The 20,374-nt window shown below is 40.2% G+C and overlaps 1 protein-coding gene across 1 annotated transcript in view; it reads right to left on the bottom strand.

The window, feature by feature from the left end:
- LOC128601554 (MAM domain-containing glycosylphosphatidylinositol anchor protein 2-like) overlaps window positions 1-20,374 on the bottom strand; it is a 202,683-nt gene that overhangs the window by 43,099 nt on the left and 139,210 nt on the right. The window contains exons 8-9 of the mRNA XM_053614848.1: window positions 14,511-14,804; window positions 1,635-1,904 (exon numbers count right to left, since the gene is read on the bottom strand). Coding sequence (XP_053470823.1) covers window positions 1,635-1,904; window positions 14,511-14,804 — 564 coding nt within the window. The remainder of the gene's footprint in view (window positions 1-1,634; window positions 1,905-14,510; window positions 14,805-20,374) is intronic.

Raw genomic sequence — 20,374 nt, 5'->3', positions numbered from 1 at the left:
TCGTCTCCGCTGGATTCTAAGTAGGCATATTCTGTAAGGACGCCATTGCACGTGGAGGGTTAGAATCCATACTGCAGAGATTTGTTAACAACAGGCCTAAGTAAACAATCCAAACAGGGTAATTAGAAGCGTGGTCACATTCAGGCAGAGTTTCATACACAGAGCGGCAGATTGAAGGCGTATAATCCAAAACGGAAGACAAAAGGCAAAAGCCAGAAAAGAGGCAAAAGGGTTACTAACACAGAATATAGGTAGCATGAACAAATGGCTTAGTAAGGCAGAATAATACTGGCAATACGCTGCAACATAACCCAGGAAGCACATCACTTATAAAGCTATAGACAGGAAGTGATGTTAATACTTAGGTGATGGTTCCCACAGGTGGAGGGGGGAACTGTTCATAGCCAGAAATGTTACCCAGACTCTAAATAACAGACTCAAACAGAACATTATATTATATGCATGGGTAGAGTCTGTTCAGAATAATTGTTTGGCAAGTCCTCTTACTGTAAAGTTAGAAACTTTCAAGTTGACTTACATTTATCTGTTTACATACTTCAACAACTTGGCTGACAAAGTTGCATTTAGGCAGGTTCCATAATACCAGATTATCCATATAATTTCCATCCATCCATCCATCCATTTTCCATACTGCTTATCCTACACAGGGTCACAGGGAGCCTGGAGCCTATCCCAGGGAACACACAAGGAGCAGGACAACCTGGACAGGGGGCCAACCCATTGCAGGGCACAATCTCACACACATTCACACATCCATTCATACACTACCTGGAGACATACAAACTCCACGCACAAAGGGCGGAGGCGGGATTCAAGCCCCCAGCCCACAGGGGTGGAGGTGCGAGGCTAACATGTTAAAATGCCACTATGCCCACCCTCACATATAATTACCATTTCTCTATAATAAAGTGTGTAAATTATTATAACAGTTCTCGGAGATATTTCTTCTTCTACATAGACTTTCATACAGTTTTGCATACATTCATACTTGAGAATTCACCCCTGCTTTCCATTAATTATAACTGCAAATAGCTAAATCATTAGTCCAAGTTACTGTGACATTGAGGTAGAAACATACATTGTTAGCACACATACAATGTCAGTTAGATGTGAATGATTGTGTGTGTGTGTGTGTGTGTGTGTGTGTGTGTGTGTGTGTGTGTGTGTGGTGCCCTGCAATGGACTGGCATCCCAGAGTGTATTCCCACCTTATGTCCAGTGTTCCTGGAATAAGGTCTGATCCACTGCGACATTCATCAGTATAACGTGCTTACTGAAGATCAATGAATGAATGGTGGGTGGAGATGATGACTGTTGTGCTGCTTCTCATCATTATTTCACAAACCTATATGATTTCCTGCTGCTGAATGAGAATGGTAAATGCTTATTTAAACCACTGCCATATATTATTTCGAGAGACCTAGAAGCAAAAGCGACTTCTTTATTCCTTACTATTGAACTTTTTTATGTCTCTGACTTTTCTTACATCAGTATGTTCCTCAAATACACATTTTCTGCACATGCACTGACAAAGACCATCAAATGCATGATACAGTTATAATTTATGAATATTCCATTAAATGTGCACCTAAGAGATAGGTAAGTGGTCTTACCAGTGACGAGGAAGGTGCAGCGGCCAGCTCCAGCCTCGTTGATGATGTCACACGTGTACTCTCCGTAGCCATCGCGGCTGAGGCTGCGCACGGAGTACTCAGTTTCATCGCTTGTGTCAAAGTGGCCCGCATGCAGCAAGCGGGAGCCCAGACGCCACTCGTACCGCAACACACGTGAAGGGTGAGCACGTAGCACACGACAGGTCATTGGTACTGGACGGCTCAGACCCTGACGAACTTCCAACGACACAGGCTCCACAGCTGGAGGGTCTGCAGATAGCCAGAGGAAGAGTTTCAGGATGTGATAGAACACATGGCATATACTATGTAGTACAAACTGTATTATGATGCACAACACTGAGAGAAATTAGTTGAAGTCATTGACTACGTTTGCAAGCACATCAGTATTCCGATATTAATCGGAATTTGCCAATATTCTGATTGGTACTGAGTCATGTAAACTTCCCGAGTCAGATTAAGATATATGCACATGCTCAATCTGCACAGAATTGTTGGTAACAAAGTCAGTATCATGAATCTCCTCGCAAATAACAGCTTTTTTTTATCTTGTCTGTTTACCAGCACCAGACTAATATAGGGCATAGATATACTCAAACAGCTTTGGCTAATTAACTTGCCTTTCATGTGCCAATTTGACAGGCTTGGACAGAAGTCACAGTGGGGGAAATAATGCAGCTGAAACAGTGGGGGGAAGAAACAACAAACAACCAAGCCTTAAATTGTCTGAAATTAATTGCTTCACATCATCATAAGGCCAAACAGAGAGGGTCACTTAACCATCGCTGGATGACAGCATAAAGATGATGAACGCAGGACCACATGTATCCGAAGGGGCATTTTTATTTTGCCCCGTCTAGTTTCAATTCTGTATATAAAAAATACGCTTTGTGGAGGAGGACATTTTTTGAAAGACTGCACAGAGTGAGTGTGTTGTCTTCAATGAAAGCCTTACTAAGATCTCGTGACAAGCTGAAAAAAGGTACAAAAGATTTTTTTGGCTGAAAAAAAAAAAAAAAATAGAGAGAGTTTCTCAGTTTATTTTGATGCTTAGTGGAGAGTGCATATATCAGAAAAAAGACTCATAAAGTAATCCAAGTAATCTTCTCATTATACAGAATAACATCAAACTACAATGCTCCAATCATCAGATCTAACTGAGAATAGTAACTAAAAAAAAATAGTAATGACTTGTAAGAATGAAAACTGAAGTAGATGCCATCCGAATTCACAGAGACTGGTATCACAATGAAACCATGGAAATGCTGTGACCAAATCAGAACAGATTTTAACAACAGCACATGTAAGCCATCTGTTCTTCTGATTAGGATGCTGCTGAAATATTGACCCTGGGAGAAAGACTGTTTCGAAGAACATTCCGGAGACACTGAGAGGCAGAAGTGGTGTTCTGTCACCAATATGTGAAAACTAAAACAGTGTTATATTGTGTGATTTATGAACAATAATGATTGGAAAATGTATTTAACAGAAAACCAATCAAGGGTCTTTAACAGTATGAAATCTGTAAATATTTGTATGGCTGTCTGGAAATAATGTATTGTACATTTTCATTATTGTTTGCCACCAAATAAATAACTATAAGTACTCAACTGAAAGCAAAATGTTGGGCTGTGTTATACACTATATGGCCAAAAGGACACCTGACCATTACGTCTATATGTGGTTCTTCCCCAAACTGTTGGCACAAATTAAGAAACACACGATTGCATAGAGTGTCTTTGTGCTGTAGGAATTGAATTCCCCTTCAATGGATCAAAGACTCCCAAACCTGTTCCAGCATGACAATGCCCCTGTGTACAAAGCCAGGTTCATGAAGATGTGGTTTAACAAGGTTGGAGTGGATGAACTCAAGTGTCCTTCACACAACCCTGACCTCAACCCTACTGGATGAAACACCAAATTAGTGACCTCACTAATGCTCTTGTGGCTGAATGAACATAAATCCTCACAGCCACGCTCCACAATCTAGTGAGAAGCCTTCCTTGAAGAGTGGAGGTTATTATAACTGCAAAGGTTGGACTAAATTTGAAATGGAATATTCAACACGCACATATGGGCAGGTGTCCATAAACTTTTGGCCATATAGTGTATATATAGGTTACAAGGGTATATAGAAATCAATTCATACACAGGCTCACAGTTCAACCAGTCTGTGGTGATTTGGTAACTCAAGCCACCTAATTTCTAGATGTAAATGTAAGCTACCAAATTCCACCATGTTTGTGTATCATGTCCCCCCCCCCCCCCCTCAAGATGAATGACACAAATTCACTTCAGGTTTTACCACAAAAATAAGTCAGTTTATAATCTCCAATACAGAATAAACTGCAGTTCCAATCTAATATTAGCCTCAATCTGTCTAGGATATAAACTATTCTGTCCAGGGCTACCTCATGACTTTGTTTACAGCAGACACATATGCTGACCTTTTCAACCGTTCAACATGGTTGGTCATTTCAATATTGTTCTATGAAAATGAAGTCATTAAAATTTCAGCTGAAATTTACTACACCGGAGCGAATAGATTATTTCATACACGTCCAAGGCCATAATGCAAGTCTATGAAAAGGCCATGAGTCTATTCTTTTTTTTTTTTTTTTTTTAATAGATGCTGAGGAGAAAAATTAATTAAAAACAATAATCGTTAAATTCCACTCATTATTTGCTAACAATATGTGATTGGATCTTTTGATGTGAGTAATTTAGGGTTGCTCATGCCTCTGAGCCAAGTCATGCAGTAGCATTTTGACATTTATTTTTTTAAAAATAAAAAAAGCTATGCTGTTGGTTCAATAAACAGGAAAAAAAATGGGACAAATGTGAGGATTTGAAAAAGTAATGATTAATTGAAGGAGGTGGAGATAATGAATAGGTTGTTCACTGGTTGGTTATAATTTTTTTTTTTTAATTGAATCCATCAGCCTTAATCTTTTTGGGCTTCATTATGTTAATTGGCTAATTCTCTGCAAAGCCATAATTGCCCCATGTAAGTCTGTGCAGCACTCTGTCTGAATCTGTGTGTCTGGATTACATGCACGTACGCAGCATGTCAGAACATGGACCGTCCGGCAGTTGGTGGGTCTGAAGTACAAAGAACTACTGGCTGAGTTTACTCAAATGGTTGTAGGAAACAACTATTCATTTAAACTGCTCATGCTTCATTTTCTCTCTAGTACAAGATGCACAAACACATTTGCGAGAGTGGTTTACTTAAAACATTGCAGAACTTTACAGCTCCTTTTTCACAGCACAGGCTTATCTGATTCACAGCATGCTTGAAAGAAGAGAACAGGATGAAGCATTGCAAACAACTGAACTGCATCACACTGATGAGCCTCAAATTGGATCCTGGGAGACAAAAAGAAATACTTCAGCACTCAGGCTTCTTTTCCTAAGAATATTGTCAGCTGGACTGTGGCTATGTTTTATGAAAGTCATTTTTTCTTCTCAACAAGATGCACTACAGAACACCTCACTGCCTGGGCAGCAGGTTTTTTACACATCAAAGCCGCTGACTCGCTGAAGCCATTTCTACATGCCTGTAATGTTCTTTGCTTCAGAAAAGCTGCGTTTTGGCCCTTGATCAAGTTACTAAAGGCGGCTTTGTGGCGTGGCGAGCGTCTGCTTCCCCCGCTGGGCTCACATGACACAGCCAGGGAAAGCAACCTCAGTGGACTGGCACAGAGAGATTCACAGACTGAGGAACTCCGCCAGCTGAGAAAGTCTCCACTTATTCAGTGGGAAGCTCTGGGTGATGAGCAGAAACAAGGGAGCCGCTCACATGTCTCTGGCAGTGACTCAATCCCATAGCACGTTAAACAAAACGTGAAAATTGAAATCTCAGAAGGATGGCACAGGTGTACCTCACATCCTGCGCTCATTTCACAAGGCTACCCAATAAGGTTTTCTGTTGCAGCTGGAAATGCTGTCTGTCCCTCATGCACTTTAGTTTGCTGCAAACGAAAGCAAAAATGATGACAAAAATGAATTGTTTTATGGATTTACAATGGGTTTGAAATGTCTAATGATGTAAAAAAAATTTAACTAACATCATCAGATCAGTTTCCACTTTTAATGTGATAAAGCAACCAACAACATTCAAGTGGAAAACAAACAGAAACATTTAGAAAAAAAAAAACTTTCAATTTCATTCCATTCTTCCTGGCAAAAATGCTCCAGATCTATGAGATTGTGAGGTGATGTTCACAGCCTTCTTCACAGGTTTTGGATAGGATTTAGATCTGAGCTCTGACTGGACCACTCCAAAATGTTGATCTTCTTCTTCTAAATCCATTCATTTGTTGATTTTGACTCATTATCTTGCTGCAAGGTGAAATTTTTCTAACAGAGGCCTGGAGGTTTTGTGCCAAAATCGATTGCTATTTGGAGCGATCCATGAGTCCCTCTGTCTTGACTAGAACCCCAATCTCAGCTGAAGAGAAGCAGCCCCATAGCATGATGCCGCCACCACCCTGCGCCACTGTGTGTATTGAGTTTTTCGACCAATAAGCTGTTTTGTATTTTCAAATTAAGCCCCAAAACCTTGTCTTATCAGCTCATAACACATTATGCCACACAGTTTGGGGTGATTTAAGCAGACTTAGATGTTTAAGGGTTTTTTTTTTTTTTTGCCATTAGATAGAGCTTCTGCTTAGCCCCCTAACCACATAGCCCAGAAGTGCAAAGAATATGAGACAGTTATCACATCAGATATCACAGGGAGTGAGCAGTACTTGCCAGATTCCTGCAGCTAGTTTAATGATCCCAAAGGTCTCTTGGCAGCCTCCCTGATAAGTTTTCATCTTGTCCTTTCATCAATTTTGGAGGAACATCCTGTTCTTGGCCCATTTCTCCCATTGTTGATGATGGCGTTCACAGTGTAAAGTGTGTATTTTGGAAATGCTTCTGTCCTGATGTCTCTACCTCTCTCCTAATCGATACCTTATAACAATGAGATCCCGCAAATGCTTTGTAAGTTCTTTTTGGATCATGGCTTCAGCAGTCAGATGAAACCAAGAAAAAAAAAAAAAATCCTTCAGAAACAGCTTATCTTTATTTGGCGTTAATCAAATATACCTGTTATTGATGACAGGTATATGGACAATTGCTTCTGAACATAGGTTTGAATGTGATTGGTTAATTCCGAGTACAGTCACATGTCCCATTATAAAAGGGAGTGTAGAATTATGCATCCAGGATACTGTATTTTTCCTTAAATGTTTCTGTTTGTTTTGTACTAATTTTGTTGGTTGCTATATCACACTAAAAGTGGGAAAATATCTGACATGGTTAATCTTGGTTACATTTTTTACATCACAAGAACCCTGCACTTTTAACAGGGTTGTGCAGACTTTTTATATCCACTGTATAAAATAATGTTTGGTTATATAAGTGAGCTGACAACAAAAAAACAACAACATCAAAAAAACAAACCCAAATGTTAAATATAAAACAGCTTTACCATGATGATGCAAATGCTTTCATGTAATTTTTTAGAACCTCATCTCACTAAGTTGACCTGAAACTGAATGAAGCCTTACATGGATGAGAACTGCGGCCCTTATTTCAATGGTGTTAATTAAGCAGCTCTTTTATAGAGCAACTGGGTCTTGTGAAGTCTTTCCTTCTTTATTTTATCGCCCTCTTTAGTTCCCAAGCACTCACTTGGTGTGTGGTTTACTCGTAAATGAACTTACACGGATATAGGTGTTAAAAAAAAAAGGTCTGTCGTCTTTTTATTTAGTCAATCAAACTTCAGTATGCTCAAACACAAGAATATAAACCAAAATTGAGTGACTGCATGTTGAAAGGTGTGATGTAATTTGTGACAGTATATACTAGAGGTCAAATGTCATGTTTTAGTATATATATAGTATATTATATACTACTATAATAGATACTATACTATATTCGAAGTCTGAATAGGGAATTATCCAATCAGGGTCTTTCGCTTCTATTGAGACTGCAGTGAGTCACAAAAGAAGTAAGCTGAAGGAGTCATTAAAAAATAATTTAAAAGTCATTTGAAACTTGCATCGGTAGACAGTAGAGATCATGTGCATCTTGTTAATGATATGAAAATAAAGAAATTACCGATTTAATCAGCCATTAAGGAAACTCCCAAAACTTGGAGTAGTTTTAGGATTCAACCAATAAAAAGGATGTTGTAGGAGTACGATCTGCTTGACAATTTAATTCTTTGTTAACAGTCTGGGAACTGCATCAATGTAAAAGCTGCTAACCTTTGATCTGTGCTGTCAACGCTGCATAATCACATTCAATTTAGAGAAAATGCATTGGAATCACTCTTGAGTGCCAATCCAAATGTCATTAATTTTGCTTAGAGCGCAGTCATTAGTGGCTTAGAAAAGATGTGAGCCTAATGGAAAAGATATACAAGGAATGGGGGAAAGGAGAAAGGGAAAAATCCTATCACAATCTTTTACTGTCAGACAGAAATAGACACTTCATGCACTCTTTCTTAAACAATCACTTAAGTCTTATTTTAGATGTGAACAGAGTGGAACAGTGCAGCGTCACTGCAAGTTAAAGCAGTATATTGACAGATTTATTATACAGACGTAAAGGTACTAACACTTTGTAGTGAAAATGAAAAATGGGTAATCAACTGTGTGCAGTCTATTATATGAAAAGTCAGTTTTCATGTATCTTTATCCAGATGAAAATAGCACTGATATAATATGCAATTATCTAAAAGTCAAAGAATATGACAAGATCATGATGACAGAAAGACCTTAGAGGCATAATACATTTAGGGTGAGTTACAGAAAGCACTCTCTCCACCTTTTGCAGCTTCCTCAATGACACAGGAGAGGTATTCAAGGTATTCCTTATCTCATACACATTACATTCATTTTAGTTCTTTTATCCTCAAAAAGTGATTGCGTTATTGCTTTGATTTTTTTTTTCAGGTCAAATCTCCATTAATTAATATAGAATAAGTATTGCTTAGAATAAATTAGCTGGCTGTTAATTGGGCGTTAAGCCGTGTTTTAAAATGACATTTTAAAAGAGGGACATAAGGGAATGAATGAGGTGGCCAAGGGGTCTCATATATGCAAAGCATAAAGAAGACTGCCTCTTTCTCCTTTCTAAGCATGTGCCTGTGCTGTAGTAGGGGCTTAGAGGGGTTGTTCAGTGCTATTAGTGGCAATGTAACTCATAGCTGAATGTGTAGGACATTCTTGCTTTGAGTATAGACAGGGGAATTCAAGTGGAGTGAATGTGCTGTGCCTAGCAGGGCAGCTCTAGAGCGCTTCTCTCTACAAATGCACTTACAATTTTTTTAAATTAAACTTATAGTTAATAGTGAAGCATCCTACTTCTCTCTGAAGCTGAAAAAAAGGTTAAGAGAAAGGGAGAAATGGAAGAACATTATAAGACAAGCTCTGTGTGTTTTCCTTTTAATGGTATATTAAAAGATAACTAAAAGTAGATTATAAAACTACAGTAATGGTTCTTCTTCCTTATGTTCTGGACCACCAGGGTGGTTTAGAAATAGTGGAGTATTCCCTTTTTGTTACGTATTAGGATTAGGATGGATGCAAGTGCAGATAACAGCTTTTAATAAAAAAGAGGCAGGCAGACAAATCCAAAACTTAAGACAATAGCGAGGTCAAGAAACAGGCAATGGGTCAGGCGATTGAATCGAGAACGATAAACAAGACGAAAGAACATGAAACAAAACGAGGAACAGAGTACAAATGCTTGGTACGGTGATAACACTCAATACTTCGCGAAGTGCAAAGAGACACGAGGGGTTTAAATAACAAATGTAATCAGGGTGAAACACAAGACAGCTGAGAACACACCTATGGGAAACAAGCAATGACAATACAGGGGCGGAGACAGGACAAAAACCATATCAAAAGCACATATCGAAAGTAAACTAAATCAATGTCACTGAAGACCCAAAAGCATGAGTTCACTAAGAGCTCGCGCATCGGGCTTGTGCTTCGAGCTCGCGCTTCGGGTTTCCGAACACACTGCAATACTGCAGCGCTAGCTCGAGGGGAAATCGTGACAGAACTCTGCGGGCAGAACTTGGTTGTACGTGTCATCAGACTCGGGGGTGAGCAGATCCTGGTTGGTCATGACGTCGGCTTCTGGTGTGAGCAGAACCTGGTTGGTCGTGACGTCGGCTTCGGGCGTAAGCCGAAACTGGTTGGTCGTGACGTAGGCTTCAGGTGTGAGCAGAACCTGGTTGGTCGTGACGTCTGTTTTATGTATGAGGAGATCTTGGTTGGTCGTGTCAACAGATTGTGCGTGAGCATAACTTGGTTAGTCATGATTTCAGTTTCAGGCATGAACATAACTTGGTTGGTTGTGATGTTGGTTGCAGGCGTGAGCATAACCACTTCTCAGGTCTCATGCTGGAGCTCTGGGGATAAGACCGCCTCATGGGTCTCATGCTTGAGCTCTGGGGATGAGACCGCCTCGTGGGTCTCATGCTGGAGCTCTGGGAATGAGACCGCCTCGTGGGTCTCATGCTGGAGCTCTGCAGGTGAGACTACCTTGTGGGTCTCAGGTTGGAGCTCTGGAGATGAGGTTGCCACATTGACCTCCGGCTGGAGCTCTGCAGTTGAGGCCACTTCATGGGTCTCAGGTTGGAGCTCTGGGGAAGCGGTCACCACATTGACCTCTGGCTCGAGCTCAGCAGCTGAGACCACCTCAAGGGTCTCAGGTTGGAGCTCTGGAGATTAGGTCGCAACGTTGTCCTCTGTCTGGAGATCGGCAGAGGAGACCACATAGTGGGTCTTAGGCAGGAGCTTGGGGGAGGAGATCACCCAGTTTGCCTGCTCATAATAGGTGGTGAACGGCACGTCAGGTGTTTCTATGAGACAGGGCTCCTCCAAAAGATCCTCCAGGACGGCCCTGGATTCTGGACTACCGGAGACCATCAAGAATAGTCCAACAAATTGAGATACATTCTCAAGTCCCCTGGATCCCATGGCTACTAGACGCTGTGCCCACTGGCAGGCTGGGCCAAAAAACCGGGACAACCTGAACCTTAGCCATTGCTTCTCGCCGGGCTTGGGGCCTGCTGGGCTTGGAAAATAGAGCTGGCAGTCAACAAGAAAATATTCAAGGTAGCCAAAAAATCCATCATACCGATCTGGGAGATCTACGAAAGTCCACCGATTGAAACTGAATTGAAGCCAAAGCTGGGATGGTTCGCTTGTTTTCCTTAGCATGACGTCTCCTCCGTCTTCCTGCTGCATCCATGAAGAGGCGAAGTATTCTGTCACGTATTAAACGTTATGAAGGTGTGGACAGATGCAAGTGCAGATAAGAGCTTTTAATAAAGAGAGCTAGGCAGACAAATCCAAAAAATGAGACGATAGCGAGGCCAAGAAACAGCCAATATGTCAGGCGATTGGCAAACAGACATAAACTGGGCATAGCAAGAATTGAGAACGAGAAACAAGATCAGAGAACATGAAACAAAATGAGGAACAGGGTACAAACGCTTCGTACGGTGATAACACTCAATACTTTGTGAAGTGCAAAGAGACACGAGGGGTTTAAATGACAAACATAATCAGGGGTGAAACACAGGACAGCTGAGAACAATGGTGACACACCTATGGGAAACAACCAATGACAATACAGGGGCGGAGACAGGACATAAACCATAACAAAAGCACGTGTCAGAAGTAAGCAAAGTCAATGTCACTGAAGACCCAAAAGCGTACGTTCGCTTCGAGCTCGTGCTTCGTGTTTCCAAGCACGCTGCAATACTCCAGCACTTTTTTTCCAGGGGAAATTGTTTTTCCTTGCTGAGTTCTAATACAATGTCATCACCTTGTTGCACCTTGACTGTGACCCCATATGGGTAGCCAATTAAAAATCCCTGCTACGTCATATTCATCTTCTTTCCCATTTTTTCCCATGCTTTGCATCCTTTGACACTAGAAACCTGCAGCATGTGGAAGGCAAGATGGATTCATTGAAGTATCAGGAAATCCCAGGAGAAAACGTCATGCCGTCTGTGAGGAAGCTGAAGCTTGGGCGTCATTGGACCTTCCAACAGGACAATGATCCCAAGTATACCTCAAATTACACCAAGGCCTGGTTGCAGAAGAAGTCCTAGAAGATTCTACAGGGCCTTCACAGTCACCTGACTTGAAACCCATAGAAAATCTCTGGTGGGATTTGAAGAAGGCGGCTGCAGCACGCAAACCCAAGAATATTACTGAACTGGACGCCATTGCTCGTGAAGAATGCTTGCCATGAAGGGGTTGAATAATTTTGAGACTGGAGAAATCATTATAATTTGCATTTTCAGTTGAATTTGGGGAAACTGCATTCATTGTGTTGAACTATTTCAATTGTTTTTGTTTGATTTGTTCATTGCAAACAGCTGAAAGTCTTCACTTGCAATGGGGGTTGAATAATTTTGTGTTTGTCAATAAATAAACTTCCCCAACCACTTGCATCTCAGGGCAGGATGGTGAGCTGTTTGTTTTAGCTGGCACCTATGGAGTTGGATGATGGACTTGACTAATCCAAACTGTCCAGATTGTTTGGGACCAGTGCATCTTGGGGAACCACTTGTTGAGCCTTGCCCTAACAACAGCATAATGCCTACACCCTGTTGGCAAAGCAGGGAGTGAAGTAAGGAACAAACATGGATGCAGATGCTTCTAGGCAGAAAAAGGAAATCTCTGGCAATGCTGGCAGTGACAATGCATCAGCATAATGAAGTGCAATGAAGACCGAGAGAGATCCTAATGTACTTTCAGTTGCTGCATGTCATTCTCTAATCTTGAGGCCCACTTTGACAGAAAGTGCTGGTAGCCTGCCATTAGAGCATTGCAAATATCAGGGCCAAAATATACCCTACATATCTATGTGAATACAAATGCAAACATACATCCAAAACTTTGCTAACACACTTTCCTGTTGTACATACTCACTGTACATCCTTACATTACTTTACATTATTATGGCGGTTATAAAGAGGCTGAGAGTGTCTTTAAAACCTTCAAATGTTTCCAGTAACATTACCGAATCATGAAAGCTAGACTCAGTAGTATGTGCTTTTAAAATCAGAGAATCATTCAAGCATTTCCAGAATAGCTGGAAAGCTACAGACACTAGAAGCATCCTCACTATGTACATCCGTCCACCTTTTCTTGGCTCAGAAAAAGCCGTCCTGTAAAATTTTCCACCTTTTCTCGATCATTTATATATATATATATATATATATATATATATATATATATATATATATATATATATATATATATATATATATATCCCTTTCCTGTAGCTAATAAGAATAAGAATAATAAAAAAATAATAATAATCAATCAATCAATCAATCAATCATGTATTTCTGTCCTAAGGCAGAAAATTTAAAGAATAGTTCTCTATACAGAAAACTATTATATGTAGGGATGCATCAATGCCATTTTTTCAGACTGAGGACACATTTTCTGGAAGTCGGTGACACTGATTCTGATACTAGATGTGTCTCTGCTGCATTTCCATATCTGCTACTGGCACTTTGATTTTCATCTGTTTTGGCAACTCTAACATTCAATTATCACTTATGAGGAGACAACTTTTGTTTCGAGAGATATTAACTGCTTAATGTTTAATCATTAATGGAATAAGCCTAGTCTGAGACCTACTACATCCCTCAGTGAAAACCGTGCCCCATCTCAGGCAAGCCGATCTAAATCAGCCTTTTTGAGTACCTGAACTCATTGACAAATTGTCAGGAAGAGGGCGCAAACACCACAGGCTGCATCTACAGCAGCCAACAACCAAAAGAAGCAGAAGCAGGTTACTTTGCTCTTGAGCACTCTTCATTACTAAGACTGTTTTGTGTGTAGAGATCTGCCATCTGTAATTGCAAAACCGTTGAGCTAAAAATGAGACAGTGGGTAAATAACGAGTATACAGTATTTGTGTTTATTTACTTTTCCCATGTTGAAGTATCAGTGCACACAAATCCTTTACTATTAAAAACGCAAACGTTTCCATGCACAGTCCAGTCAGCTTGTTCCTTGGAATGGAACGTGTTTTAAATGAAGTGCATTAGCTAGCTGCATTAGTTATCTTGGATGGTGTAATGTTGCAGTGAGTGGAGAATGGGTTTTGTTTCACAAAGTGCTTCTGTATGATTGTAGATGTAAAGTACGTTTTTGTTTTCAGCGCATCCGAATCTCTGTTATAAGCGGCAGTTGATCAAGAACAACACACTGGGTAAGCGCTGTTAGCTTCAATAACCTAGTGCCTGCAGACATTTTTTCTGACATAGCTTGCATCATTGCTGCTGTGTGACGTTAGTAATGAACATTGCTTAGCTTTGATCATTAATTATAATTATCATTATAACATTAATAATAATTATTATTTCATGTTGGCTGTTCATTAGCACTGCAACATAAATTAGCCTTATGTCACAGAGTGTCAGATGGTATCAAAGCATCGTTTATGAATATAAGCAAATGAGCTATGTATTGGGCCAATACCTCTATCGATATCGATTTCATCCCTAATTATATTTTCCTTTCTTAAATAACGACACGGATTATATTCATTTGTTATTAGCCTTAGATCATGTCAATCATCCACTGTTTAAGTCCCTGTGAATAAGTTGTTACTATAAATGTTAACATATTAGAACAAGCTCATTGATATAAACCTATTATTTCAATTATAACCAGCACTACTGTCAGGGACAGTACAATTACAGAAAATTAATCAACAAACTTCTGGCCAATTCCATTAAATAATTTAACAGCACTGTCGTATCTTAATAAATAACTTTCAAATGATATCGAATGAAGATGGGACACTTACATTGCACTATGAGCTCCACCAAGGCTTCCCGAGGTTTGACGTTGAAGCCGTTGTACTGGCTGGTCTGGCAGCGGTAGGAGCCACTCATCTCACGAGACACGTTGACGATGCGCAGCACACCATCATAGCTTTCCATCTGCATGTTTCCATCTGGCATCGGTACCTCTTTATCAGCCCGTGACCACAGGATGATGGGCTTGGGCTTTCCTGAAACAAGGCACTCCAGCTCCACCGTCTCTCCTTCCCGCACCACCAGTGGGGACTTGCCCCGTGGCACGGTCAGATTGGGAGGAACTAAGAAAGAGAAAAACAGAGGAGAGACTGATATGGGGCTCTAGAAAGCTAACCGACTGGGTCGCTCAGAATGGTCTACAGCGGCAGATTGTGCTGACGTGCATAGTGTGTTTTTCGTGCAGGACTGAAAGTGAATGTCTGATTTAAAGCCTGGAGCAGATGAATAAAAGATTACATGAACCACAACAGTCGGAATAATGATAAAAGTATCTGAAATAGATTAATATAACAGCATGAAGGAATATGTGGACAAAATAAATCGCTGAACATTTCACAAAACCTTATTCTAGTTTCATCAGAGCAATGAGATAAACCAGATAAACTCTTATGTATGATTAATATGCATTCAAATAACGTTTCAACACTGAATAATTCAGCAACAAACAATCCCGTTTAAAACTGCATTGCTGTGTTGGATCACAAAACACAGCAGGACAAGCTGTCTAACAATCTCAGGCTACTTCCAGTGACAAAGTAAAGAATCAATATGGACAACCAGGTGATATAACATTTAAGAGCAATCACAATAATGAGCTGTCTGCTGAATTAGTTAAGGGTGCATTGCTAATAAAATAATACAACCTAGCTAGTAATGTAACGAAATTACTAGTAAAGAGGTGTCACATTTTATGCTCCTTTCTTCAGTTTCCTTTGTATTGTTCAGACATTTTTCAAATACCTCTTACTCAAAGCTCAAGGACTTTACTCTCTGTACTTCTCCATTATCCTGCAAGGCGAGAGAAAATCTGTGAAATTATAGAAAATGAGCACAAGGCATTGTTATATAAGCTGTTGTTTGTGTGAATATAATTATTCTTTGTTCCTTTACATACTAGATTTAAACACTAACGTAGAACAACACAGTGCTGCTTAATGATGGAAGCCATTCCAGTTTATTAGCAATGTCCTGAAAACAAGCTGTAATGAACAGCCGTTACACTAATGGAGAACGGCCTGACCTAAGCTCAGCACTAGGCCATTAAGCACCAGCCACCTTTCCTACCAAAAGGCTGTAAATGCACCAACACTGGCTAGCAATTAGGGCTGTTTGGGCTAGCGGCTGCTCTCTCTGGCCCACAGTAATGAAATCCTGCTCCATAACAGCTATTACCAGAAGCCCGAAGGAACCATCATCACTATAGAGAAGGCTGCTGAAATAGTACCTGAGAGAAAAAGCAGCTGAGATATAACTGCATTTCTTCTTTTAGCCAGCATAAACCTTATGACCATGCTCGCTTACTATAGCAGACTGAGTTTCCAGTTTCTTATTATTTGAATTTCAAACATGTTTAGCTGTCCTCTGTTTATCATTTGTGCCCTGGGTAAAGCTGTATTCAGATGATTCATGCGTGATTTGTCCTTGGCTAAAGCTACAAAGCACAGCTCAGAAACATGCATTTTGTCAGACAGTTTCAAACAACAAAACTGCTCATCTTTCTTGTATATGACTGGAACCTAACCACTTTTCGAAAATGTGAAGTTCTTCCAACAATAAGCAGTTACCAAAATATGAATTGTTTAAAAGCATAAAACATCACTCAGCTTTCAGCTTCTCTGCCAAGCAGAGGCGAGCGTTTTGGAGTCAGACCAGCCAGGAAATGCTGCGACAAGACAATTAAATAAATAAACCTGACACAGGCCTTTGAAATAAGTGGAATGACATCATTTGCTCATTGCCATAGCAACACTGCCTGTCAGTATCTGTCTCTCTAGATGCTTATATGTGTGCAGTTCTCTGCACTACAAGCTGTGCATTGTGTCTTTGTGAGTTTTTAAGATAATGGGTCTTTCCACTATAAAATGCAAGCTTGAATTTACAGTATGTGCGCCTGGTTTTAGAATGACAATGCAGAGCGACAAGCCTTTCCTCTGAACAATGCTTCAGAAAGAGCCGTTACTGTTGACAGGCTACCGGTGGAGTGGAAAGTGGAAGCATTAAAATTGTGTCAGTAAATAAAAGCTGCCAGCCATGACATTCATTCTCAGTGTAACCATTCGGGTTCAAATATGCACACCTCCCGTTTCCCGTTTTTTAATCAAATATCTGTGAAAGCTGCTGGATGAGAGTAAACTCAGACATGCACTGTAAAGGGCATCAGGTTTCTATTTGAAAAAATATATTTGACTGCAAAAAGCTGCAATCAGCAAATATTAGGAAAGAGAAATCGAGAGAGAGAGAGAGAGAGAGAGAGACAGACAGAGAGCGCAATACAATTCAGATAAACCCCATATACTTATTGATATTCTTCTAATATTGTGCCTTCAGAATTTCATGAACTCAGCAAAGCCTTGAACAGCTTTGTTATCACTCACCAGCCTGTTTACGTTGGAACAGACTGTACCTTTTTTTCTTTGATGGTATCTGGGTTGCCTGCTAGCCAGAGACTCTGAATAAATAGGATGCAATAAGACACAAGAATAGAACACATCTGATGGTTCAATTATAGGATATGCCATGCATTTGAGGCCTTAAGATGGTAGTAGGACAACATTTTACTCCTTTCAAAACTATTCAGGGGAACGGTAACTCGGTGCAATCGAGAAGTTTGGAACATGTTAAAAGACGGTGTCAAACAAAGACAACCTGAAGACAAACACTAAAATCACTTACACTTACACTTGCTTCTAATTCCACTGCTAATTTACTCCTTAGCTAGCTTATTCCAAACATACACAGAGGATTCAAAGCAATCAAGAAGCACAAGAACGGACAGCATTACCGCAGCACAAGAGGTTCTGAGTGAAATCTACAAAGCAGAAAGCCAACTAGAGGAACTGATAAAACAGCATACTCAAACAAGTCTGACTTATCCAAGAAGCAATGTACGAAAATACAGATATCTTTATAACTATGTGTCCTAGCTGAACTGCACAAAAAAAAAAACGCGCTCCACAGCAGTGGCTCCATTCCCCAGCTAATTGGACTCCCTGAGCAGGACTAGGCTTCACCCTACAGCATTGTATTCAAAGAAAACCTAGTGATGCACTTCTCTGAACTTACTGACTAATACATTTAGAAAGACGGTGTAATGGGTAAAAATCAGAGCTCTGTCATATTGCTGAATAGCACAATGTCCACACATGTTTCACACAGTATTTTAAAGGGTTTGCAGAAATTTCCATTCAGTAAATTATTGTTCGTTCCTTCATATCCTTCCTTTGAAACAGGAAGTGTTAAAGTTCCCATAGAGGGTATAATTTCTACAAAGCTCCCTACCCGGATAGCATCTGGATGTGATGTGGAACTGCTGGCCTTCTTTTGGCCCGGACAAAATGGATATGAGCCTGAAGTGGCCCACATGTAAAATGGTAAATATGGCCAGAATATCCCAAATCACAAGTGGGCCTTTTTAGGCAAAGATGCGGTGCTCACGGAAATGTGTAATCTGGATGTGACCCTAAAGTGGCCCATATAGGAAATAGTGAATATGGCCCAAATATCACAAAACAAATTTGGGCCACCTTTGGCAAAAATATGGCACAGTTGCTGGGTGTAATCCAAAAGCGGCCCACATATGTTGTAGGAAATGTGACCCAGTTATCTTAAAACATTTCTGACATATTAAGACACGGCACAGTAAGCACAGGCTAATGTGGGTGTGAGCCTAAAGTGGCCCACATATGACATAGCATATATGGCCCGAATACATTACACCAAATTCGGACCACTTTTTGCAAATGTACGGCACAGTCAGCATTGATATGTGGGTATCTGCTAAATTACCATTGTCTCTGTCTATACCAAGCCAGGCTCTGTTCTTGTTTCTCTGGTTTTGATTATGTTTTGCCCTCGACTCTGTTTTGTCTGTCTTCGTTTTTAATCTTTGCCCTGCTTTTTGGATTGTTGTTTTCTCATTAAAGCTGCCATACCTGCAATTGCTTCCATATCAGCCTCCATTACATAACAGTGCAACACAGTTGGTACAGGCTAATCTGGATGTGAGGCTACATGTGACATATCAGTTGTGGATTGGCCTGCCATGCGATTGACTTTATTTAGCCAGATTTGGGCCAGATGATGAAACGGAATGTGGGCCAGAATAAAAACAAACTGTGGCCCAGATTAGAGTCGGTTGTGGTTTATTTGGTTTGTTCTTGGCTTATATGCGGCATTGCTATGGCTTGCTTGTGGCCCAGATCTGGCAAACAGGAGTGAACTGCCCAAGTGCCATCATTCCATGCTGTACGTGGGCCGGAGAAAGGTGTCGGATCTGGGCAGGATCTGGGCCGGAATTAAAATTAACTGTTGCCCAGATTTGGGCCAGTTCTGCTTTATTTGTTTTGTTCTTGGCTGACATACGGCATTGCTATGGTTTGCTTGTGGCCCAAATCAGGCAAACAGCAGCGAACGGCCCAAGTGCCATCATTCCACGTGGTATGTGGGCTGGATAAAAGTGTCAGGCATGGGCCAGATCTGGGCCACAGCAATTTTGCTATCTAGGTATAGGAACCACAGGATTATCAGACAGTGTTTGATCACAAAAATCTCTCTCTCTCTCTCTCTCTCTCTCTCTCTCTCTGCCAGTATTAGCCAGAGGAGGATGTCCTCCAGGAGTTTATTTTATATATATATAAATATATATATATATATATATATATATATATATATATATATATATATTACCATTACCTTACGGGGGAGAAAACATGACCTAGTGACAATTAGACTAGGCAAAATTCATATATAGAAATAACTGCCATCCATATATTGTATATTAATTTATTTTCTCACCGTTTGCTGCTAATATAAATAAATAGTCTATTATAAATAGCATTAGCTACCTCTGAAGACTTCACCTCAGAGCATGGAGTGTGTTAAAGCACTGTAAGCAAAGTTACTTTTACTATCATATACTGTATAATATTTCCAGCATGAAGTATCTGTTACTGTGCCACTGCTGTGTCAACCATAAAGAAAACAGGGAATGTGCGTAAGGAATTTGGATCATCCAAGAAATAAATATAAAGGGTAAGGCATGAGAAATCCCATTATAAGCTCTAAGTAACCCTTATACATTTACATTCATTTGGTAATTCACATTAAAATGAAACAGAGCTCTCAGGTTAATCAGCCTTGATACTTTTCTGTTTCACCTGTGACAAGTCCTTTGTAAATGCTTTCTATTTGCAGATAAATGGCAGCAAAACCAAAAGACCTTCAACTTAATTGCTTTGATTACAAGTCTGATAGATTCTGTATTCACTCTAAAGGACGACGGAACCATCATGTTGATTGAACATATAAAAGGAGCACTATCTTGGACATCCGCATTGTCCTCTCTGAGCATTCCTAAGGGCTGCATGATTAAATGTACAGACTCATGCAAAGATTAAATGTCTGGTGGCCAAAAGAAGCATCCAGTTTGCTCTCTACAGCTTCATTAAAGCTAGAAAGTAGAATGAAGATTGATTAGATTTTACCCCATTCCTTAAAAAATCGAGCCAACTCTCCCTTTCCGTGGGTTTCATCACTCTTTTTTACCATTCTACTACTCAAGGGGGAAAAATCCTTAGTACTTGTTTGGATACTTTTCATGAATAAATCATACTGTTCAAATTGAAACTGGATT

Source organism: Ictalurus furcatus, chromosome 25 (assembly GCF_023375685.1).
Source record: "Ictalurus furcatus strain D&B chromosome 25, Billie_1.0, whole genome shotgun sequence".
Taxonomy (NCBI): Eukaryota; Metazoa; Chordata; class Actinopteri; order Siluriformes; family Ictaluridae; genus Ictalurus; species Ictalurus furcatus.
The sequence above is the reverse complement of the archived record's forward strand: the minus strand, read 5'-3'. Positions and strand labels throughout refer to the sequence as shown.